The sequence below is a fragment of the Arachis hypogaea genome, chromosome 13 (genome assembly GCF_003086295.3).
Source record: "Arachis hypogaea cultivar Tifrunner chromosome 13, arahy.Tifrunner.gnm2.J5K5, whole genome shotgun sequence".
Classification (NCBI taxonomy): Eukaryota; Viridiplantae; Streptophyta; class Magnoliopsida; order Fabales; family Fabaceae; genus Arachis; species Arachis hypogaea.
Window position 1 is genome coordinate 15,736,931 of NC_092048.1, and position 24,928 is coordinate 15,761,858.

Consider the following 24,928-nt stretch of genomic DNA (forward strand, 5'->3'; position numbering starts at 1 on the left):
AATGATGATTCCATTGATGTAATGTTTTAATTATTGTTTAAACTATTTATTGTATAGATTTAGTTGGTCTCTTTATATATACTTTGTTAGAATTATCTATTATTCTAACTTTAAAAACTTTCATGTTTTAACTCTTATGTTATCTCTGAAAACTATATTTTATATTTGGTAATGTATAATTTTTATATGCTAATTATAAAAAATTAAGTGGGCCTAACTTATTTTAAAATCTAGCTCAAAAAATAAAAATTATCTCACACTTTTAAGAAATATCAAATTTTTTATTTTAGCTAATATCATTACAAGAGATACGTCGAATAGCGACGATTTTTTTAGGAATTAGTAGGGGTTTTTAACCACCGCAAAACAGAATTCTAGCGGTTTCACAAACGTCACCTAGTAGGGAGTGGAGATTCACAACCGCAACTAGTTTGATCAATAGATTTTAAAAAAAATTGTGGCGGTTTTAAAACCGCCGCAAATTTATGTAGGTTTTTTTTTTTAAAATGTGACAATTTTGAATCGCTACAATTTCATACAAGAACTTAAAAAAAAAACTAATTAACTACTCAAATGGTTTATACCATTTTTCTTTACAATAACCTATTTTCTTTATATCATATTTATTAAATTTGAAATATTAATATATAAAATTTAATACAAACGAATCAAATAATGATTTTTAATAAATTTTGAAATAATTGTTACTTATTCTATTTTAAATTCATAATTACGTTTGTTAAAATACAAATTTTTCATAATTTAAATTAAACTAAAACCCAGAATTTAAATTAAAAAAACCCCGAAAATCACACTCCATGAAAAGCCAATTATGAATTAGCAGAAGAATTGTAATGAATGACGTTTGTTAGTTGTTACGGATGCATAGTTAGGACCAATGGGTGCTTTGAATGCATTTTATTTCTGCGTCACCACATCTCATCACATACGTTTCTCTCTCTCTCTCTCTATATATATATTCGCTCGATCTCGTTTCTCTTATCGCATCTCACACCTCATTATTTCTGCCTCTTATAAGTTATCTAAAAATAATATATAATGGAGTTAGGAAGCATAGTGCAGTTCCTTGAGGACAAGTCCATCTTACTCACGGGTGCTACTGGCTTCCTTGCAAAAAGTATATTGTTTCTTGCTTATATATAATTTTATAGTAGTTCATTATAGTGTATGTAGTGGATAGGAAATTAAAAAATATAGTAGTTCATTTTATAGTACATTATTTCATGTATGTGTATGTGTTTGATTTTTTTTTTCGCAGTCTTTGTGGAGAAGATACTTAGAGTCCAACCAAATGTGAAAAAATTATATCTTCTTTTGAGAACCACGGATACTAAATCTACCGAGCATCGTTTGCATCATGAGGTAAATAAATTGAGGACGCTGTGTGCATCTTAATTATATATAATTAAGTCCCATAAGTTATTATTAACAAAATACATTCTCATCACTATTCACGCACTTTCTTGCATTTTTTTTTATAATAATCAAACTGAATTTATAATTATAAAAAGTTATTCATATTTATAATGGGTGATATATAATAGCTAATATTCATAAGTCCATTTGTTGCTTATATTTTAGTGCAATAATATATATATATACACACACGCAAGAAGGAATAACCTAATTAGTCTCCTATACAAAGTTGTGACACTAAGGGAATTAAACGCAAGAAAATTTATTTGAACAATCGAACTCCAAATTTTATTTCCACATTAATATTGATGTTATTAACCATAAACTTTATCCTCAATTAAATATTATAGTTGAATTCTTTTGAAGAAATATTAACACATACATGTTATGAAAATGATTAAGGGAAAATCAAAGAAAATTTTGATGAAAAATAAATAAATGAAATTTAATAATTATATATTTAAAATAAAGTACTATTTTTAAACTTTGGTGTCGGATCCTGCGAGGGAGATAATGGACTATTTGTATAATGTGTACAATGGGCTATTGAGTTACAAAATGAACATCTCCTATACTATCTAGAATAACCATCAGAGTACTATAGATAATAACCATCCCCTATACTATGGATCTAGCGCTCTAATACCATGTCATGATACCAGCCATCTCAAAAGCTTCAACTGATGAGAAAAGATAACACTAATGGTTATATCTCTAATACTCCATAAACCTCCATTGTACACATTGTACAAATACTCCATTGGCTCCTCGTACTTTTCCTTACAATAATAAAAAGTGTAACCATAAACACCATAATTGTTAAACTTGTATTCATAAGCATAAGCATCATACGCCTCCAAATAAATATACATAAAGAAAAAGTATTGATTAAACTTCATCAAGACAAAAGAAAACAAATTGTTAAATTTGTATTCATATACAGAAGCATATTCGTCACATAGTATTTCGAACACCATGGTTTCCAAACTCCATAAAAGTCTCACCTAATAATATGTATATATTTTCACTAATAAACTTTTAGATTCTATGGTTAATTATATAAGTATATTTTTTATTCTTTGAAGTCTATGAAAAATTTTAAAAATATTTCTAAGTTTTATTTTATTTCAATTTTATTTCAAAAATTTTCGATTTGTATCAAATATATTTCTGGCGGTTAAATTTTCAAAAAATTTAAAATCAATAATTCAGCAACAATTTCGTAAGAAGAACTTTTAACATAAATAAATCAGACATAGTTATCATATATTGTTGCTGAATTGGTCTTAAATTTTTTAAAAATTTAACTGTCAAAAATATATTTGATACAAATTAAAAATTTTAAAAATAAAATTAAAGTAAAATAAAATTTTTAAAAAAAATTTAAGAATAAAAAATATATTTTATCCTTTAAAATATGTAGATAATAGGAAAGGACTTGTTCAAGGTTCTGAAGAAAACCCTCGGAGCAAACTTCGATTCCTTTGTATCAGAAAAGTTGAGTGTGGTGGCTGGTGACATTTCTCAAGAGAACTTGGATTTGAAAGACTCCATTTTAAGGGATGAGATTTACAGTCAAACTGATGTTATTGTTAATATAGCTGCAACAACTAAATTTGATGAAAGGTACACGTACAATAAATAGTAATGTTAAAGAGACAAAAAAAAAATAGAATTTATTTTATTTAATATTTATTAATTATTATAAAAATTAATAAATACTAAATAAAATAAGTTTTGTCTGATTTTGATTAGTTATTTTTTGTTATCAAATATATATATATATTTTTTTGAAAAAAATTGACTCTCTCACAGGATTTTTTATATAGTTAGTAAGTTTTTTTCATTGTGTTAATAAATACAGATATGATGTGGCAATGGGTATAAATACATTAGGAGTTCAGAATATCTTGAGCTTCGCCCATCAATGTAATAAACTCAAGATGCTTGTCCACATCTCAACAGGTTAGAATGTACATATGCATGTTATAATGATGATATTTTAGAATGTACAAAAGATATTATGCTTGTCCACGTCTCAACAGGTTAGAATGTACAAAAGATAAATTAAATATTGCCATATGCCCATATATACTACTATATATTATGCGAGAATTAGAGGTGATAAAAACAAGTTAGGCTAGTATTCATTTTTATTTTTTAATAAACCAAGTTTTTAATGTAACTAATTGATCTAAATCTACCAAAACTGCAATTTATTGTGATTTTTTTTATCTTTATAGAGAAATACGTAGAAATATACCTATGTTTAAATTTAAAAAAAAAAATTTATGACATAATATTAGAATTTTTATGATTTAAAACTCTAAATTTCAATTTTTATTTAAACTCAATAGAAAAAGAACAAATTTCAACATATGACAAAATAAAACGAAGAAAAAGAAAGTATATACAAAAAATTTAAACAAATTAAAAAGAAATTTCTATTCAAAGAACTCTATTGAAATATAAACATTTATATACCTCTTTCTATCCATTTAAACTTTTAGAAAATATAATTTCGTGACAATTTTAGATAATGTTTTAAAGATTTGTTTATGTTAGAATTTTTTTTTTTTTTTGCTCTTTCCTTTCTCATTCAGACATATAAAGTTTTGTGTACTCATTTTTTTATTAATATTAATGAAATATATACTTTTCTAACACAAAAAATAAATAAATTATTTTATATTAATTGAATAATAATATCAAAATAAACGGAAAAATTAAAAATAGTATATGATTAAGTACGTAGTATTAGTGCAATAAAGTAATAGAGAGTAAATAAAAAAGAGAAAGAGAAAGAGGAGTAACATAAAATTACAATTTTCAACAAAAGCTATAATTTGATATAAAAAAAGGAGTATAGTTTTTATAGCCAAATAAAAATATGAACATTGCTATTTATGAACTTGTATAACTTAGGGAATCTCAATAAAATATTATGAGTCACAATTATTATTATTATTATTATTATTATTATTATTATTATTATTATTATTATTATTATTATTGCTTGTTTGTTAGCTTATGTATGTGGTGAGAAAGAAGGAGTGATATTAGAAGATCCACAGCACATGGGTGTGTCACTGAATGGAGTGCCTGGATTGGACATTGAAATGGAAATGAAATTGGTGCAACAACAATTGAATCACCTTCAGCAGAAAGGAGCCACCCAACATGAAATTAAACTTGCCATGAAGGACTTGGGCATCAAAAGGTGTGTGCACATATTCATAATATTCATTTAAAGCATCTTTTTGTTACATAAAATTTAAACTCTAGCCATTAAAAGTATGCGATAAAAAATAGTCTTAACTTCGTTTCTTATTGTTATTAGTAGCTCTATTCTTTTCACTGAGAATTATATTTAATTAATTACAGAGCAACTTTGTATGGATGGCCAAATACATACGTCTTTACAAAAGCAATGGGCGAAATGCTTTTAGAAACTTCAAAAAGAAACATGCCTATTATTATTATACGTCCTACGATAATCACCAGCACTTATAGAGAACCTTTTTCTGGTTGGATAGAAGGTGTAAGGTACAACATATCACATTGCACAAACTTAAGAATTTTATTACGTGAATAAAGTATAATTATTGTCTTTAAAATTTATCAAAAATTTTTAAAATATTTTTAAAATTTATTTTATTTTAATTTTATTTTAAAAAAATTTAATGTATCAAATATATTACTGTCATCTTAGAATTAATTTAATAATAATTTATGATAACTATGTCTAGTTTATTTGTGTTAAAGTTGAAAATTATTCTTATGAAATTATTGTTAAATTGATCCTAAATTTTTTGAAGAATTAATTGACAAAAGTGTAATTGATATAAATAAAAAAATTTTTAGATAAAATTAAAATAAAATAAAATTTAAGAATATTTTAAAATTTTTTAGCAAAATCTAAAAACAAAAAATTTAATTTACCCTTATTATATTTTGCATTAGAATTAAGTGGAATTTATTATGAAACGAAATATCTTTTTCGATGAAAGGTATCAGGAACTTGTGGTGTGTGATAGAAAGATTCATATCTGAGAGGGAGAGTGAGTAGTGAAGCAGAGTTTTAAGAATAGAGAGAGGAAGAAGAACGTGACCTGAATCCATTTCAAATGTGTAATTGGTAAAGTGAGTGTACAATGAGTGAGTGAGTGAGTCATTTTATACTTACAAAGGGAAGTCCTTCTAGAAGGGTATGGAAGTGTTAACTTGTAACTAACTACTGAACTGAATTACTAGCTACTAATTGAATTGCTAACTTCTAACTAACTTCTCTTAAACAGAAAAATTTTCTAATCACTTTTAGCTGACTCAGCAGTAATGCGATAACAACAATAGGCTTAAGACACTCCTATCATAATCTCCACTTTCTTTTTTTTCAAAATTCTTCTACAAGAACAATACACATGAGAGTAAACATTTGCACTCCCTTTAGGTGTTGCTGCTAATTCTGGTTTCTTGACTAGCTTGTTGATCACCACTCTCCATTTTAACAATATTCAGCCTGGACCTGAACTGCAAGAATTTTTTTGAAGGTACTATTTTTTTCAGAACATCAGCTACCTGAATGATTCCTGGAATATGGCTGATTCTGACATTTTTGTTGTTTACATAACCTCTTACAAAGTGAAGGTTTATTTCAAAGTATTTGGACTTTGAGTGAAGGATTGGATTGGCTGTTAATAGTACTGCACTCAGATTGTCACAGTACATTAGTGGTGCTTCTCTTAAGGGACACTGTAATTCAACTATAAAATTCTTTATCCATAGTAACTCTGCCACCAGGTCAGCCAATCTTCTATATTCTGCTTATGTACTGGACCTCGCAACTGCAGTTTGTTTCTTTGATGCCCACGAAATCAAATTTCTACCAAGGAACACGCAGTACCCGCTTGTAGACTTCCTGTCATCTGGATCTCCAGCCCAATCTGAATCACTATATGTAGTGATTTGCATAGAGTTTTCTCGCTTCAGGTGCAGTCCATAGTGTCTTGTGCCACTGAGATATCTCAGGATCCTCTTTACCATTCTCCAGTGAACATCCAAAGGAGCTTGAACAAATTGTGCCATTTTGTTGACACTGTAAGAGATTTCTGGCCTAGTTTGTAAGGTCCCATATCGGTTGGAGAGGGGAACGAAGCATGCCTTATAAGGGTGTGGATACCTCTCCCTAGCATGACGCGTTTTGACGAGTGAGTGTGGGGGGTTTCGGCTATCATCCCTATCGTCAAAGGCAAAACCGTGAGGCCTTGTGTGCAAAAGCGGACAATATCGTGCTAGCGGGTGGTCTGGGCTTTTACAAATGGTATCAGAGCCAGAGTCCGGATCGATGTGCCAGCGAGGGCGCTGGGCTCTCTTAGGGGGGGGTGGATTGTAAGGTCCCATATCAGTTGGAGAGGGGAACGAAGCATGCCTTATAAAGGTGTGGATACCTCTCCCTAGCATGACGCGTTTTGACGAGTGAGTGTGGGGGGTTTCGGCTATCATCCCTATCGTCAAAGGCAAAACCGTGAGGCCTTGTGTGCAAAAGCAGACAATATTGTGCTAGCGGGTGGTCTGGACTTTTACATAGTTACTGAAGGCTTCCAATTACGGACCTATATAGCTGAGGATTTGCAAATTGTGGCCCACCAAAAGCTAAAAATATTACAGTTGAAGGCAATGGGGTGTGGTAGCTTGTGCAACCACTCATGCCAGCTTTCTTTAGAATTTCACCAATGTACTTCTACTGTGATAAGAGCAAACCACCAGCTTTAGATCTTTCAACCTAAATGTTAAGGAAGTAATGAAGACTCCCCATGTCTTTGCGAGCAAATTTTGTATTCAGTTGCTCAATTGTTTCTTTTACCAGCTTCTCTGATTCACCTGTGATGATTATATCATCCACGTACACTAGTATATAGGTCTTTATGCCATCAACATTTCTCAAGAAAATTGAGATATCAGACTTTGTTGCTTGAAAGCCAATTTCACCTAGTCCAGTTGCCAGGTTGTGATATCACTCTCTTAGGGCTTGTTTTAACCCATAGAGAGCCTTGTTCAGTTTGCATACTAAGGATGAATCACTAGTTTCATACCCTTTGGGCTGTTTCATATATACTTCATCTACCAATTCTCTATGCAGAAATGCGTTGTTCACATCTAGCTGCCTTATCACCCAAGACTTTGCCAAGGCCATTGACAGAAGTAGCCTGATAGAGGTTGGTTTTACCACTGGACTGTATGTCTCAGTGAAGTCAAAACCAGGCTTTTGTGCAAACCCTTGTGCTACTAGCCTGGCTTTTTGTAGGGACACATCTGCATTGTACTTGATCCTAAATACCCACCTGCTTCCAATTGCTTCTCTATTGGGGTGGAGAGTGACCAATTCCCAGGTTTTGTTCTTCATTAGCGCTTCATATTCTGTGTCCATTGCTGCTTTCCATTCGGGTATGCTGAGAGCTTGTTGTACACTCTTTGGTTCTACACTTGCTTGAAAGGCCTTTGATTTGAACACTCCTGCTTTGCTTCTGGTGACCATCGGATGTGAGTTCCTTGACACTGTTTGATTAGGTTCCAGGTCTGAAATTGGCAACATAATTTCTATGTCATTTATTGGAATTGGGATGGGAGTTGCTGATGTTGCTGCCGGCCCTGTTGAGGTGTAGTTGCTCTAAGGTTAGGTTGTTGTTGTGCTATTTGGACTGAGCTTCCAGTTACTGAAATTTGTTGGATTGCATTTCTAGGAGAGTTTGTTGTTGCTACTTCTGAAATCTGTTGAGCTGAATCTGAACTATCTTGAATTGAAGCTGTCCTGGTGACTTCACTGAGCTTTGAAATTTTTGGAAAACTTGGAGTTGGAGTTGAGGTCTCTGAGTCTTGTCTGTTGCTGGCTACTTCTTTTGCTTCTTGAAAAGGGAATCTTTCTTCAAAAAAATACTACATTCGGAGTTGTGATGATTTTTCCTTGTTGAGTGAGGCATTTGTAGCCTTTCCGGACTGAATCATATCCAATGAAGGTGCACAGAGAGAATCTGAAATTGAGCTTGTGCTTGTTGTAAGGCCTTTGATGGGAAAAGCATAGGCACCCAAATACCCTGAGATTCTCATAGGTTGGTTTCTTTCCAAGAAAATTTTCTATTGGTGACTGCCCTTCCAACACAGGTGTAGGTAGTAAGTTGATTAGTTTTGCTGCTGTAGCAAAGGCTTCACCCCAGAATTTTGTAGGCATTGAGGCTGCTGCTAGTAAGGTTAGCCCCATTTCAACCACATGTTTGTGTTTCCTTTTAGCTGAGCCGTTTTGTTCGTGCACATGAGGGCATGAGAACCTGTGTATGATTCCCCTTTCCTGTAAGATTTTAGACAAACTCATATACTCAGCAGCATTATCACTTTGTATCACCTTTAGTTTTGTGTTTAATTGCAATTCAACCATTCGTTAAAAGTGATTAAAAACTGATTTTAGTTGAGCTCTAGACTTAATGAGATAAAGCCAAGTGGACTTTGAGAATGCATCAATGAAATTCACAAAGTACCAATTTCCATTATTGTCAGACATAGGGGCTGGACCCCCGATATCTGTATATACAAGTTGTAAGGGTTGTGTACACATTGTTTGTGAGGTTGAAAAGGGCAACTGATGGGACTTCCCAATGCAACAAGCTAGACAATCTATTTTATTACTGGCTGAAAAAAAAATTACAACAGTTGCTCAGAGCTTTTGACAAAACAATTCGGCTAGGGTGTCCTAATCTGGCATGCCATATTAGGAGACTGTTCTTGTTATTTAGAATGGTCACATGAGCTTCTGGTGGTGTGTGTGCAGCAAAATTGACAAATTTATAGAGGCCTTTATCGACCTTCCCTTGAAGCACAATTTCTTTGGTTTCCTGTGATTTAACACAACATTTATTAGCATGAAATTCAAAGAATTGGTGGACACTCATTAAGTTTTTCGTAATTTCAGGCACAAACAGAATTTTCCTCAACTTAAATAGCTTAGAGCTCAAATCAGATTTAAAACACGAATTACCAACTGAATTGATTTGCAAACCTGATCCATCTCCAATGACAATTTGTTCATCTCCTACATATTCTTCTTTCTCAACCAAATTTTGTTCATCATGTGTCACGCGATGCGTGGCGCCTAAGTCCGGATACCAATTTGGATCCTGGATGGTGGCAGGTGCAGCTAGTACTTTACTGAAATTAGCTGCAGGTTGGCTGATCTGGTTGCTGTAATCCTCTTCATACTGATCCTCACTATACCTGTATCAACATGTCTTTGTTGTGTGTCCTATTTCATCACACACTTGACATTGTGGCTTTTCATACTGTGGTCTTGTATTGATGAAATTCCTTGCACCACCACCATTTGCTTTACCTCTTTCGTGCTGTCCTCTTCTATATTCATTTCTTTCATTGTACTATTCTTGCATACCTCTTCCACCACTGTATAATTCTTGCATCATTCTTCCATCAGTGTATGAATTTCTGCCTCCTCTGAACCTACTGCCTCTGCCTCGGAAGCCACCCCTGAAGCCTCCTCTCATTTGCTGACTTTGTCCATATTGATAGTGCTGAGCTAAATTAGCTTGCACAAGTGTTTCTGACCTTCTAAACCTTGCTAACATGCTTTCATGTGAAAGAAGTAATGCTTCTAATTCGCCTACAGGTATACTTTGAGATCTTGATGTTGTTAACACTGAGATTATCAGTGATGAGTATTCTTCAGTTAGTCCATTTAGTATTGCATTTACATGGTCACTCTCCTTCACAGATTCACCTACAGAAGCTAGTGCATCTATTGTTCCTTTTATTACCAAGACATATTCAGTGATATAGACACCAATTTGAATAGTATTCAGCTTATTCTTTAACTGCATTACCTTGGCTTTGATTTGAGAAGAGAAGTGATCTTCGAGCCTCTACCAAACCTGCCATGTGTATACACATCCAACCAACCTTGTTGTAAACGGTTTGCTCATTGAAGCTAATAGCCATGACTTGAGGAGTGCATCTTGCCTTTTTCACTTCTGAAACTCAGGATTTGCTGTGCCAGTTCCACCATTCTCAGACACTAGAAACTGCTGAGGTATTCCTTCTTCTGTGATGTGATTCAGCATGTCATTACCTTCAATCGTTGACTCTGCCTGATCTTTCTACTGTAGGAAGTTGTCCTCATCCAATTTCATCGAGATCGGAGTTGCTGTGAACCCTTGCGCCATGGTGATTGAATCTTGCTGCTGAGCAGGCTTGATTTTCATGAATTTTATGGAAGCTGTAGTACCAAAAGCTCTGATACCATGAAAGGTATCAGGAACTTGTGGTGTGTGATAGAAAGATTCAGATCTGAGAGGGAGAGTGAGTAGTGAAGCTGAGTTTGAAGAACAGAGAGAGAGAAAAAAGAACGTAACCTAAATCTATTTCAAATGTGTAATTGGTAAAGTGAGTGTACAGTGAGTGAGTGAGTCGTTTTATACTTACAAAGGGAAGTCCTTCTAGAAGGGTATGGAAGTGTTAACTTGTAACTAACTACTGAACTGAATTACTAGCTGCTAACTGAATTGCTAACTTCTAACTAACTTCTCTTAAACAGAAAAACTAACTTCCTAATCTCTTTTAGCTGACTCAGCAATAATGCAATAACAGCAACAGGCTTAAAACACTCCTATCATTCGAAATAAAGTTTAAATTATGACTAGATCCTCGAGGTGGCTCATTATATTCATAACTTTTACTATTTTAGTTTCTAAAATTCAAAATTATTTATACTAGTTCTCGAGATTAAGTTCTCGACACCATATTGGTTCATGGACTCTTTCTAGTACTAATTAGTGAATTAAGTGCTGAATTAACTTTGACTTGCCACGCTGGATATATGGTTAAATAGTGTCGTTTCATTTTGGCATTTAAACAAGACAAAAAAAAGAAAAAGAATAAGAGTTTATATGAGATGCAAATCATTATATCTCACTTCATTTTCCAAAATGATATTGTTTTTGCCTTATTTAAGAACTAAAACGAAAAGACGCTAGATAATCATATGTTTAGAGTAGCCAAGTTAGAGCTAGCTCAACAATCCGTTCATTGATTCAATGTTGAAAAGAATCTAGGGACGAATATAGTGTCTGAAACTGAATCTTAGGAATCAGTATAGTGAATTTTGAATTTGAGACGATGAAAATAGTAAAAGTCATGAATCTCAAAAACTACTACAAAAAAAATGTAGTCTTAAATTATATAATAAGTTTCTTCTTTCACTTTCCGGTAACTCAAAATTTATATTACCTTAAATCTTATGTCTATTTTATGCATTATTCATTATCTTGGCTCTTGAGACATTTTTATTACATGCAGAACCATAGACAGTGTTGCTGTTGCGTATGGTAAAGGAACATTAACATGCTTTCCTGGAGATATTCATGGAGTATCCGATGTGGTGAGTCACTAAACAAAGCCTTTCTTCTTAATTAGAAAATGAAGTCTAGAGCATTAGAGTAGCTAATAAATGTCTAAATTTGAATTAATCCTATTCTCCAAGACTCAAAATTAAGTAGATAAAAAAATTTTATATTATAATTTATAACTCTTTAGACTTTTCTAACATTGATGTATTTAATTTGAACGTAAAACGTTTTATACCTTCAACGATATAAAGTTATCTCGTAAATAAAATAGTTTGACTAAGAATTAGAGTCAATTTTTTTTACTAATATCAATTTTTTATTATTTTTTATTTTAATTTAAAATTTTAAACCTTAAAGTTGTAAATTCCAATCCGTCTGAAAAATGAGAGTATACAACTAATAATTTTTTACAAATTAAAAAAAAGGGTTAATAATCTAATTAAAAATTATTTCTTTCCTATACTTATTTGTAATTATTTTCTTTTATATAATTTTTAAGGTTCTGAAAATCGAACCGGTCATCGAACTGTTCTAGTGATTAGTTTACTGGTTTATTGGTCCAACCAGTTCAACCGTGATTCAACCGAAATAACCGTTTTATAATAAAATAATAAATAAAATATAAATAAACACACCAAGATTAACAAAAATCAACTATATTTAACTAAGATTAACAAAATTTTCGAACATAATTTTAACAAGGTAAATTAACAGAATTTTCAAACTAATTTTAACAAGTTCAACACAATGATTAATAGCAAAAAAAAAGCTAGCATTGTCAACTCTCCAATTGCTCAATAACCTCCTTTCCTTCCCAACACCTTCAGAGTAATCTCTAGCTCATCCCACACTAAGTTATATCCATTAGAAATTATCAAACTACATTCATTTTGTATGCCAAAAAGTTTTAACATGGAAAGCTTTATTGCAAGAATGTAAGTCGGTGTGCAGGTCCTCAAACAGCTAATCAATACAAACATTCAAGTAAAAAGAAAGACAACACAGCAACAACACAACAAAAAATCAAAGGAACATTTAAAACACAGCAACAACACAACATCTATAGGAATATTTAAAACAAAGCAACAAAGAAAGAAATATCTAAGAATCAGCATTGTTGAGAACAATAACTTGAACGTGTATGCTTAAAGAATCAAAGGCTAAGTTTCAATGGGAAACTGAAGAACAGCCAAACGAAGGAAACTTCAATAACAGCTTAAACCAAAATTCACAATCCCTTTAAATTGAAGCAGCAAGTAACTTGAGAACTAAAGCAAGGTTAACAAGGTTAAGCAATGAACTAAATTAACGTAATTTTAACAAAGATTAACTGAAATAAATCAACTAATTATTCAATGATTCAATCCAAAATAAGAAAACAGTATAATACACCACAGGAGCAGAGCTAATTAAGATTTAAATTTCAATCTGAGTAGCACTAACCGAATCCAAAAAAAAAAAATAAATATTCCAGCAGAATCTCAAAAAATCATTTAATAATACTTCAAATGGGTGTTGACCCGTATACGAATGGTGTTGCTGAATGAAATGATGTAGAACCAACAATTAATCATACTTCAAGAAATAACAGCAAGGTTTAGAAGTTAGAACTAACAATTAATCATACTTCAACAATTATTATTACAACAAATTAGGTTTATACAAATTAGTGGAAGACAAAGAAGAATGCAGAGCTGGCGGTGACAGGAACAGTGGCTGGGGTGGAAGGGTCGAACAGAGTTGGCGCCGGCAGGAAAACACTCGCGACGGCAATTGGCGCTGACGGTGGCTGCGATTTTGACGGCTGAAAGGAAAGCTTGTTGTGCGAACAGAAAGCTGGCACCACGGGTCTGTGCAGGTGAGTGACTTCCACAGACCTTGCAAATGGCGGTGGCTGGACGGAGGTTGCGTCGGAAGCTCGCGGGGGAGACTGAACGTGGTGAGACCGTGAGAGCGAGAGGTGAGAATGGAGGGAGGGGAGGCTCGAGAGTGGGTGTGTGCAGTGTGGGTGTCTGGGTGAAAGAGTCTTAGGGTTCCATTTGGGGGCCAAGCAAAACGCGTTTTTCACTTTTTTGGCAAAATTAAAAAACCGGTCAGGTCACGGTTCGGTTCGATCGACCGGTTCTCAGCCGGTTTGACGGTCTAACTTCGGTTTTTAAATTGGACGGTTTTGTTTATTGTCCAAACTGTGTTTACTAACGATTCCCGGTTCGACCAGCCGATTCGTATCGGTTTTCAGAACATTGATAATTCCATATCTCTTTTAATGATATCCTTTAATTAACTTATATTAACCATTATTTCACAATTTGTTAAAAGAAATTTTCTATTCAAAATAATATAACTTATTTAGAGTTATATATGTAATTTTAAAAGCACATCTAAGATAGTATTTGTGAAAAAAAAATATATTATTTTTTAACATAAAATATTTAACTTGAATATTAATGATTTTAATTTTAAAATATATAAACTAATTTGAAAAAATAATAAAAATCTGAAGTGATTACTTTAAAAGAAGTAAAAGAAGAAATAGAGAGAAAGAAAATGAAAAAGACTAGAAACCGAGCTAATTGAATAACTAGGATTTGCAAGTTGGCAATGGTAGGTGTTACGGACTATTACAAGTCCAGCCCAACTAGTCGCCGGGTCGGGGCACCACCCCTGACCCAAGCTCAAATTATCCCTCACAAAGAAAATCCAATGGGTCGGTTCCTAACACCTGACCCGGTTGGCACCCGACTTTACCACCTGCACGACCCAGCGCACCACGCCTAGAAAATCGGTCGGTTCGGTCTCCTCGAGGCAACACCCGAGGCTCCAACCCGAAGTCCGAAATGACCTGCTCCTCCCACGTGGACAGGGACAGCTCACAAGCATCTTGGCCAGTGGGCTAGGTCATTCATCGGCCCACCCAGCACAGTATATAAGGGGAGAGGTCAGCACTCCTCCCGAGGTACACATTACCTTACCTAATTTGGCTATCATTTCGTATGGACACTGACTTGATCGTCGGAATGTCTTTGCAGGTGGCCACCCTCTCTCGTCCATTCTACCATCGGTTTCGCTAGCCTCTAGCTCTAGACCAGAAACCCGCTCCAAGCCACTTCAAGGTCTCACTCTCTCATCCCTTTATTATTATCCGACCCGTCGAACACCCGAGATCATCTAGTGATGAACAGTAGATTTAGTTAGTGCCTCAACAATTTGATCAGTGTCAGGGATGTGAATTACATGCAGACTTGCAGAGTCTTCTTCTAGATTTTGTCTCAAATCAATTGAATATCTAACTAAAAATATTTGGTTCGATTATGTCGTATAGAGTTTGCAATTAGAAAAACTGTACTCATATTATTATAGAATATTGTAGGTGTTGTCTAGCCTTAATACAAAATTATTCAAAATACATAGTTTGTTGATTAATTTTATCGAGCTATCTCCCTCGCTCTTTATGATTGGTATCAAGTTAACTTAAATATTTTATAGTTGAATTATTAGCATCCAAAATATTCATGGTTACTTGATATCTCATGATAATTTATTAAAAGAGAAACAATAATATTAACATTGAGTTTGATGTAAACACAAAAACAAAAAAAAGCTATTCATACATTAAAATTAGAATTAGTCACCAATATATTTATGTATAAACATATGTATAATTTAATTTATTTTTAATATGTATTTATATTTTAATATATATTTATTGGTGATGCTAGATAGCCAAAGAATAATTACAATATAAAAATATTATATAAAATTCCTATTTTCTTGATAAACAAATGACATACACTTTTTTATCATTCACCCTCTTTATCACCCACCTATTTGGAGTCATTAATGTTCTTTCTAAAATTAATTTTAATTTCTCCTAAATCAAATCCCTAACATCTCTCAATCACATTATTATCCATTAAAATGTAATTTTTTTGCAAAAATTATGAAGATTAAATTAAAAAATTTTAACAACTTCTAATATACAATTCATATTTTACATATAGACTATTAAAAAATAAAAAATAAAATATAAACAACGCGCCCTTTTTCTTATGCTATAGGTAAGGAATGAAAGGCAACGAGCTAAACCCAGTAGTTTGTAGGAAGTAACCTCTCCCCTCCCAAAATTAAAAAATAAATTTTTAAAAATAATTATTAATTCGTCATATTAAAATTAATAAATAAAAATATTAAAATAATTAAAATTATGATTTATTAGTTCATATATAAGATCATTTAAAAAATACAATAAGATACATAGTTTAAAATTTAGTAATATTAATTGAAAAAAATCTCATGTTCTAAACTGTTCAAACTGTGATGTTGATGATTTGATGAACCAGAAGAAATTAAGAGAGGAGAGGGAGAAAAATAAGTTCTTCTCATTGTTGAAGAGAATGAAAAAATTTTCTTAGAAAATATTTGTTGAGTTATTACACCTTATATACTATGTACTCTTTATGTACTCTTATTAAAAAAAATAATTACAATGGTAAGCCTATTATTGATTAAAAAAATAATCTAGGTACCCTCCTGCAAGTTAGAATTGTGTAAATCTAACAACCCTAGCTTAAAAACATTAGCAAGAAAGGGACCTGGTGGCAGAGCTTTGGTAAGAAAATTAGCAAGTTGATCTTTGAAACGAACTGGCATAAGATGAATGAGACCAGACAAATACTTTTCACGAACAATGTGGCAGTCCACTTCAATGTGTTTGGTTCTTTCATGAAAGATGGGATTATTGGCAATGTGAATGGCTGACTGGTTGTCACAGAATAGAGTGATAGACTTTTGAAGTGGCAAACCAATAAAATCCATTAAGAAAGATAACCAACTAGCTTCACAGATGGCAACAACAAGAGACCTATATTCAACTTCTGCAGAGGACTTGGCAACTGTGTTTGCTTCTTACTCTTCCAGCTAATGAGAGAGTTCCAAGCATGAAGCAATAACCGGAAACGGAGCGACGAGTATCGGCACAGGTAGCCCAGTCAGCGTCGGCAAATCCAGTAAGATGTAGATTTGAAGTAGAAGAGAAGAAGAGACCAGTTGCAGGTCGGCCTTTTAAATATCGGAGTACGCGAAAAGCAGCCTGTATGTGAGAAGTGGTTGCACAGTCCAAAAATTGGCTCAAACGTCCCACAGCATAAGAGATATTGGGTCTAGTGTTTGTGAGGTAAAGGAGTCGGCCGATGAGCTGTCTGTAAACGGTGTTGTCTAGTAAAATGGTACCTGATTCCTTTGAGAGTTTCTGACTATAATCAAATGGGGGTAGAGAGGGGCTTGCAATCTAGATAACCAAAATCCTTGAGAAGGTCCATGGTGTACTTCCGCTGATAAATGTGAATTCTAGAGTTAGAGCATGCTACTTCCATTCCTAAGAAGTATTTAAGATCACCAAGATCCTTTATTTTGAATTTGTCATCCAAATTTTGCTTGATGGAATTGATTTCACCAATGTCATTCCCGGTTAAAACCAAGTCATCAACATATACTAGAATGGCAGTAAAGTTTTCAGATTATTTCTTGATGAAGAGTGAATGATCATAAAAAAACTACTTATAACCAGCATCCACAAGAGTCTGAGTGAGCTTAATGTTCCATTGCCTGCTTTCTTGCTTAAGCCCATATAGAGACTTTTACAATTTACAAACCAAATCTGGTTGTGACAAACCCAAACCGGCTGGTATCTTCATATAAACTTCCTTGTCTAAATCTCCATGAAGGAAGGCAGTGTTGACGTCTAGCTGTTTCAAATGCCATTTCTTTGCCGCTGCTAATGCTAACATTACTCGTAGGGTAGTCATGTTGACAACTGGACTAAAAGTATCACCATAATCTACTCCTTGCACTTGACTGAATCCTTTTGCAACTAGCCTCGCTTTGTGCCTCTCTATAGTGCCATCGGGATTGAATTTTACCCGAAAAACCCATTTGCAACCTACAGCCTTCTTGTTTTTTGGGAGTTCAGTCTTCTGTTATGATCTAGAGCTGTCAATTCATTTTGTATTGCCTTTCTCCAACATTTATGTGCAGCTGCTTCCTCATAAGTGTTAGGTTCTGGATTTGAGGTGATGGCTAGAGAAAATGACTTATATTTTGGGGTTAGTTTATCATATGACAAGTGTTGTGAGATAAGATATAAAGAGTTAGAGTTGGCAAAGTTGCTAGAAAGAGCTGTGTGGGTTATCATACAATGATAGTCCTTCAAATAAGCAGGCGGTTTCTTAACTCTTTCAGATTTTCTAGTAATGCAGTCATGTGTGATGTCAGAGTGTTGTGATGCAGGTGCATTATTAGTGTGTGGTGTGGTAATGGGTGCAATGGTGTGTGAGAAAATTGGTGAGTGCATTGAGCTTAAAAAATGTTCATTTGAATTTGTGAGTGTGGTATGTGTGGGTGATTGCAAATGATGTGTGGATGGTGTATCATATTGAAAAAGATCAATGCATTGTGGAGTACGGGTGGGTACCATAGAAATGTCAGTGCTAGTGGAATTTAAAAATAGAAAATGAGTTTCATAAAAAGTTACATTTCTGAATATGAAAATTTTCTTTGATTTTAAATCAATAAGTCGAAAACCTTTGTTCCTAATTTAAAACCAAGAAAAGCTGTTTTTCTGGCTCTTGGGTCTAATTTTGTTCTTGAATTTGTTGATGTGGAGGCATATGCAAGAGAATCAACTACTCTTAAATATAAAAGGTCAAGTAAGTTACCATACAAAAGCTTGTAAGGACTAGCATTATCCAGGTTTGTGCTGGGCAGCCTATTAATTAGGTGAATGGCGTGAGCAACTGCGTATTGCCAAAAACAATGTGAAATTTCTAATTGAAATAGCCGTACTCTAGCAATACCTAAAATGTGCTGGTGTTTTCTCTTTATAATCCCGTTTTGCTCTAGTGTTTCTACACAAGAAGTGTGGTGTAAAATTTCAGTTGATGCAAAAAAGGATTTTAGAGTGAACTCTGTCCCATTGTCAGTCCTTATACACTTAACTTGTTTTTCAAATTGTACTCTGACAAAATTAATAACCAATTGTGATGCTTCAGATTTGGTTTTCATAAAAAAAATTCAAGTGAATCTGCTCTTGCCATCCACCACAGTCAAAAAAAATACCTATGTCCTTCATTAGAAGGGACAGAAATAGGACCCCAAATATCCATATGAACTAAGTCAAAACAATCTTTTATTTCAGTTGTACTAAGATTAAAAGAAAATTTTCTTTTGTTTTGCAAAATGACATGAATCACAAGGAAATTTTGAAGCAATACAATCTATAAAAGGATAATACTTCTTCAAAAAAATCAATTTATGCATGGGTATGTGTCCTAATCTAAGATGCCAAATGTTGTTGTGCTCACTGTGTGAAGGTGTCGTGGGATGAGTAGTAGTCGTAGTTGCCGCCAATGAAGCTTGCTTTATTGGAAGAGGGGGAAAGTGAGAGAATTCTGATTCTCTACTCATTGTATATAACCCTTCTATACACTCAACAATGCCAATCATCTTTGATGTGGATCGATCTTATATCTCACAACACTTATCATTGATTAACAGTTGACAATATAAGTTTGAGGTTAACTTTGACACAGAGATCAGTTTAAAATCAAAAGAAGGAATGTATAAAACATTTTTGAGAAAAAATTTTTAGAGGATGTGATTGTGCCAATGATGGTGCTAACAGTTTTGGTCCCATTTGGCAATATCACATTGATTGGAGCAATATTTTGAAAGCTTGCAAAATCTTTTAAGTCAAAAGTCACATGATCTGTTGCACCGGAGTCAATGACCTATAATGCAGACTTTTGAGTGAGAATACTCATAATTTTTGCATTAAAATGTAATGCAATGGTTTTACTTGGAGTGGAAGTTCTGAATGGAATTAGTCAAAATTTGGTTTGCATTATGAGGTTGTTGCTGCACACTTTTATCTTTGATCAACCCTAATAAGACAAATCTTTGCTCTGGAGTGAACCCAGATCTTGATATTCTAGTGTTCTCTTTGAGACAATTGAGCTGAAATTATTTGTCACTGAGTATATCATCATTCCCCTCAGTGATCATGTGATTGATGGTGATGTTATGTTGCTGCCGTTGATAAAAATGGGAGGAGTATCCATGCTTCTTATAGCATACATATTCTGTGTGGCCTTGCTTGTTACAATGAGCGCATGCCAATGTAGCTCCACGACCTCTACAATGGGAGGATCTGTTTACCATGTTCGCCATTTTGAGAAATCAATGAATCACAGAGTAATAAGGATTCAGATCTTCTTCCTTCCAACTCGTTGATCAGAACAGCTATGTTTACCAAGAAAAAATCTTGCGAAATAGCCTCTTATCAAACTCTATTGGATGAGTTTGAAGGAAGAGGTAAGAATGGGGGAAAGAAAATGTCGAAAAAAAAATTAGGGATAGAAAGAAAATGGTAAAATTGGATTGGATCTTAATTCACAATTTTTTTTTATTCACAGCTTGGTTGTTCTCCACGCTCACCGCACCATGAAGAAAATCTCATGTTCTAAGCTATTCAAGTTGTGATGTTGATGATTTGATGAACCAGAAGGGATTAAAAGAGGGAGAAAAATAAGTTCTTCTTATTGTTGAAGAGAATGAAAAAATTCCCTTAGAAAATATTTGTTGAGTTATTACACCTTATATACTATGTACTATTTATGTACTTACTAAAAAAAATAATTACAATGGTAAGCCTATTATTGATAAAAAAATAATCTAGGTAATATTAACGGATAAGTATTTTTTTCGTCCCCAAGGTCTGGGGTCGAAATCAAAATCGTCCCCGACCTTTTTTTTTATTAAAATCATCCTCAACGTTCAAAAACGCTTTAAAATCATCCTTTTCCGAATTTTTGGACCAAAATACCCTCATCATCATCATTCTCCTCTTCACCTTCCTCACCACCACCACCACCACCACCACCAAACAGCAACAACCCCTTCACCCCACTCCCTCACCGTAACACCCCCCTCCCACCCCCCACTCCCCACTCCCTCACCGTAACCACCCCCCACCCCCTCACCCACCGTAACCCTCCCCACCCCTCACCCCTCACCCCCACCCACCATAACCCCCCCCCACCCCTTACCCCCTCACCCACCGTAACCCTCCCCACCCCTTACCCCCTCATCGTAACCCCCCACCCCCTCACCCCACTCCCTCACCATAACCTCCAACCCCCTTCCTCATGCCCCTCCTCTCTTCATGGTCATCATCATCATCATCAACAGATTTCATCAACAACAACAAATTTCATCAAAAATCCAGAAATTCAAATTTTAGCAACAACAAATTTCATCAAAAATCCAGTTCACAGAAGAAGAAGAAAAAGAAGAAGCAGAAAGCAGAAAGCAAAAGCAGAAAAGCAGAGGCGGCGGCGGGTTGGACACAGGGCGGCGGCGGGCTGGACGCGGGGCGGCGGCAGTCTTGACGCGGCGGCGGCGGGGGGCTGGACGCGGGGCGGCGGGGGGCTGGACACGCGGCGGCAGGGGTGAGGGGGTGATGGAGTGATGGTTTGGGGGTGGGTGTAGGAGGAAGGGAAATTGGGGGGGGGGGAGAGGGCAGAGACGAAGAAATGGTGATGGAAGTGGGTGGGGTGGGGTTTTATTTTTTTTAATATTATTTTTAATTTTTATTAATAGTTAAGGGTAATTTGGTCCAAAAAAATAGAAAAGGACGATTTTATAACGTTTTATAACGTTGAGGATGATTTTAATAAAAAAAAAAGGTCGATGACGATTTTGATTTTGACCCCAGACCTTGAGGATGAAAAAAGTACTTATCCCTAATATTAATTATAAAAATTTATTAATTATAAACATCATATATATAAAATTATATATGAATATTATGAGTACAAAATTATAGATATATTAATATGAAATTATAGATGTTATGTGTATAAATTTATAGATGTTATAAGTAAATTTATCAATTGAATAAATTAATTTAAAAATTTGATATTTTTTTAAATTCAATTATGATAAAATTTAAAAACATTCTGTGTTAACTTGATAGTTATTTATGCAATAACTAAAAAATGATATTTGTATGGATGTAATATCTAATAAATATGAATTTAATTTTTAAATATTAGTTGGATGTAATTATGGATGTTATGCGCTTATGAATGTTATGTATATGAACTTAATTAGTATAGTATAATTATAAATACACATAAAAATACAAAATAAATAAATCAGTTTATTACCATACCTCATCAAAGTTAGTGTGATTTTTCATATTCTCGAAAATCGGTTGATTGGCAACAATTTCATCGGGTGAGTCCGTCTATTGTTCAAATTATTCTTCAATTCTTTCCAATATAGATATCATATTAAGATCGAATTCAAATGTCATATTATTTGCAATGATAAAGACGACTTTTTGTAAATTTTCTTAGTCTATCCCAATTGCGCTTATAATTGAACTAGAATCGTGATTTTTGGCCTCTGGAAAAACTATACGACCTTCATGATTCTTTTAACATTGATAAACAAAAACTATTAAACAAGACCTTTACATTTGCTAATTCCTGAAATGACGATAATAAATAAAATAAAAGAATTAAAAATCAATTACAATTAAAGTCATTTAATGAATATTATTATTACAGTTCTTTATTATTAGTAGTATTTATTGTATTCTTAAATAAAAAATTTAAATTATAAAAAATATTAAATAGTAATTATAAGAATGTTTAATAATTAGAAATATAATATTATAATTAATATCATTAATAGGTGTGGCTAATAAAAGTATGATAAGTGGATTGATAGGAAAGTGAGATAAAAAATCAAAATATTATTAAGTTATATAAATGAGGTAAATTTTGGAAAGTTTTGGTTAATTATGGCGAAAAATTTGTGGCTACCAAATTTTTTTTATATTTTATACTGATGGTTAATTTTAGTGTATACGTAGCATAATCAGATAATTTATTTAAAAAAAATAATATTAACATTGAGTTTGATGTAGACATCAAAATAAATAACAAAAATACTATTCGTACACCAAAATTAATCACTAAAATCAGCTATCAATGTATTTGTGTATAAATACATATGCAATTTAATTGATTTTCAATGTGTATTTATAGTCTAACATATATTTTAGACTAATAACTAATTTTAATAACTGATTTTGGTGTACACTTAGAATAGTCAAAAAAATAACAATGGATTTGATGCAGATACCAGGCGACATGGTGGTAAATGCAATGCTGGCGGCGATGGTGGCGCATGCAAATCAGCCCAGTGATAATATCACCATATATCATGTGGGTTCCTCTGTTAGCAATCCTATGAGATACCACAATCTCTGCAACTACATGTTCAGATATTTCACTGCAAAACCTTGGATAAATAGAAATGGAAAGCCTGTCAAAGTTAGAAAACTTATAATGTTGAATAACATGGCAACCTTTCGCACATACATGTTTATTCGTTACTTGCTGCCTCTGCAGGTTAGTTACTTCAAATCCATGTTAAAATTTCGTGATATATTTTTTTTTTTAATTTAACTAACATAAAAAATACTTTACAAGATTATTATTAATAAAAATTATTAATTTTTCTTATAAATACAAAATAGATGTATTAAAAATTTAAATATTTTATATTTTTAATACAAATATTTTTAATTTATAATTTTAATATATTTTTGGTGACTTTATAATCTTAATATATATTTTTAGAGTACAAATTAGATAAGCTCTTCTTTATTATAATGGTTACTACTCCTGACAATAAAGTTTTAATTAAATTGCGGTTCTAATTACCATTGTATTGACATCGATATTGCAAAAGTTCCAAAAATTTTATTACAATTGCAATTTAAGATATTACTTCTAAATAAACTGATTTTGGTGGTTTTAGATGACAAGATGTTTACAATAGAGTTTAAATTTATGTTAGGTACTTAATCTGGTGAATAAAGCTTTCTACAAGAATTCCCAAGAAGTATATACCGACTATTTCAGAAAGATCCATGCTGTTATACGAATGGCTGATCTTTACAAGTCTTATGTATTTTTCAATGGCATGTAAGTTAACTCTAAAGTAGTAGTTCCCAAATTAAGATTTTACGTATAGTATAGGTTGCATTTGTTTATAAATATATGAGGCACTAAACAGTAAACATATATATTATATGTTAGATATTGAATTAATATGTTTTTATTTTATATTTTTTTAATAAAAAATATAAATATTTTAACAAAAAATATCATTTATTTTTTATATTTTTTTATTATTGATAGTTTTTTTATATTAAATTTACTATAAAATAAAATACAAAAATTAATACTAATTCTTGTATCTTTGTTTTTTTGTGTCTTTTTTCTGTACTTAAAACCAAATTAAGCGCAGTCTTATGGCATAAGACTTTAACTTGGTTTACAAATTTTTTTTGGAGTGGTTATTTTAATCTCTAATCTTTGTTTAATAATTAGTTAGTTACAAATAAATTGTTCCTAAACTTACAAAGAGAGATATTATATGTAGCTTTCACTCCAATTAAAATTTCCGAAACATACAGAAATGAATTGATTTGTCTCACAGTTTGTAAAATTAGATGAGTTATTACTAACAAAGAAAGATCAAGAATTAAAATGGCCACTCAAAAAATTTGGAAAACTAATTTAAGAGTTTATTTAGTATATTATAGAAAAGTTAATTATTTAATATATTTATGTGTATATATTAATTATTCATCAACTCACAATAGCTTAGTTTATTTTCCAAACAGATTTGATAATATGAACACAGTAAAACTGTTAGCAGCGGCAAGACAAGGTATGGACTCGGAAGAAATGAATTTGTTTAACTTTGACCCAAAAGTTATTGATTGGGATGACTACTTCATCAACATCCATTTTCCTGGTGTCGTCAAGTATGCCTTCAAGTCATAATTAAACATGTTCTTTGCATTATAAAAGTTGTATGTGGCACTTTATTATATATTTTCTTATGATAGTTGAAAAATATTACTACTTACAATAAAGGATGCTTTGAGTTTTATAGACATGTAATGTGAAGATTGTGTTGTGACTATCGCAAAAAGATTTTCCAGCCTA

The 24,928-nt window shown here is 32.8% G+C and overlaps 1 protein-coding gene across 4 annotated transcripts; it reads left to right on the forward strand.

The window, feature by feature from the left end:
• Window positions 1–1,001: 1,001 nt before the first annotated feature.
• On the forward strand, window positions 1,002–24,928 carry LOC112737451 (fatty acyl-CoA reductase 3). Of its 4 annotated transcripts, none has more exons than XM_025787359.3 (10): window positions 1,002–1,138; window positions 1,280–1,383; window positions 2,861–3,063; window positions 3,302–3,402; window positions 4,465–4,657; window positions 4,822–4,983; window positions 11,791–11,872; window positions 23,045–23,317; window positions 23,769–23,896; window positions 24,601–24,928. In XM_025787359.3, exons 1-10 carry the CDS (start codon window positions 1,060–1,062, stop codon window positions 24,761–24,763), a joined length of 1,488 nt encoding a protein of 495 aa, XP_025643144.1. In that variant the 5' UTR covers window positions 1,002–1,059; the 3' UTR covers window positions 24,764–24,928. The 4 variants fall into 4 exon arrangements, with proteins under 4 accessions (XP_025643144.1, XP_025643145.1, XP_072067399.1 ...); XM_025787360.3 differs by having other exon boundaries at window positions 1,009–1,138; window positions 2,885–3,063; XM_072211298.1 differs by lacking the exon at window positions 4,822–4,983 and having other exon boundaries at window positions 1,009–1,138.

What these genes read in the sequence shown, in the direction of transcription:
- LOC112737451 (XM_025787359.3), top strand. Translation starts at nt 1,060, where the DNA reads ATGGAGTTAGGAAGCATAGTGCAGTTCCTTGAGGACAAGTCCATCTTA. An exon ending in GTTACTTGCTGCCTCTGCAG is followed by an intron (nt 23,318 to 23,768) that starts GTTAGTTACTTC and finishes AATTTATGTTAG; the next exon opens with GTACTTAATCTGGTGAATAA. An exon ending in TATGTATTTTTCAATGGCAT is followed by an intron (nt 23,897 to 24,600) that starts GTAAGTTAACTC and finishes TTTTCCAAACAG; the next exon opens with ATTTGATAATATGAACACAG.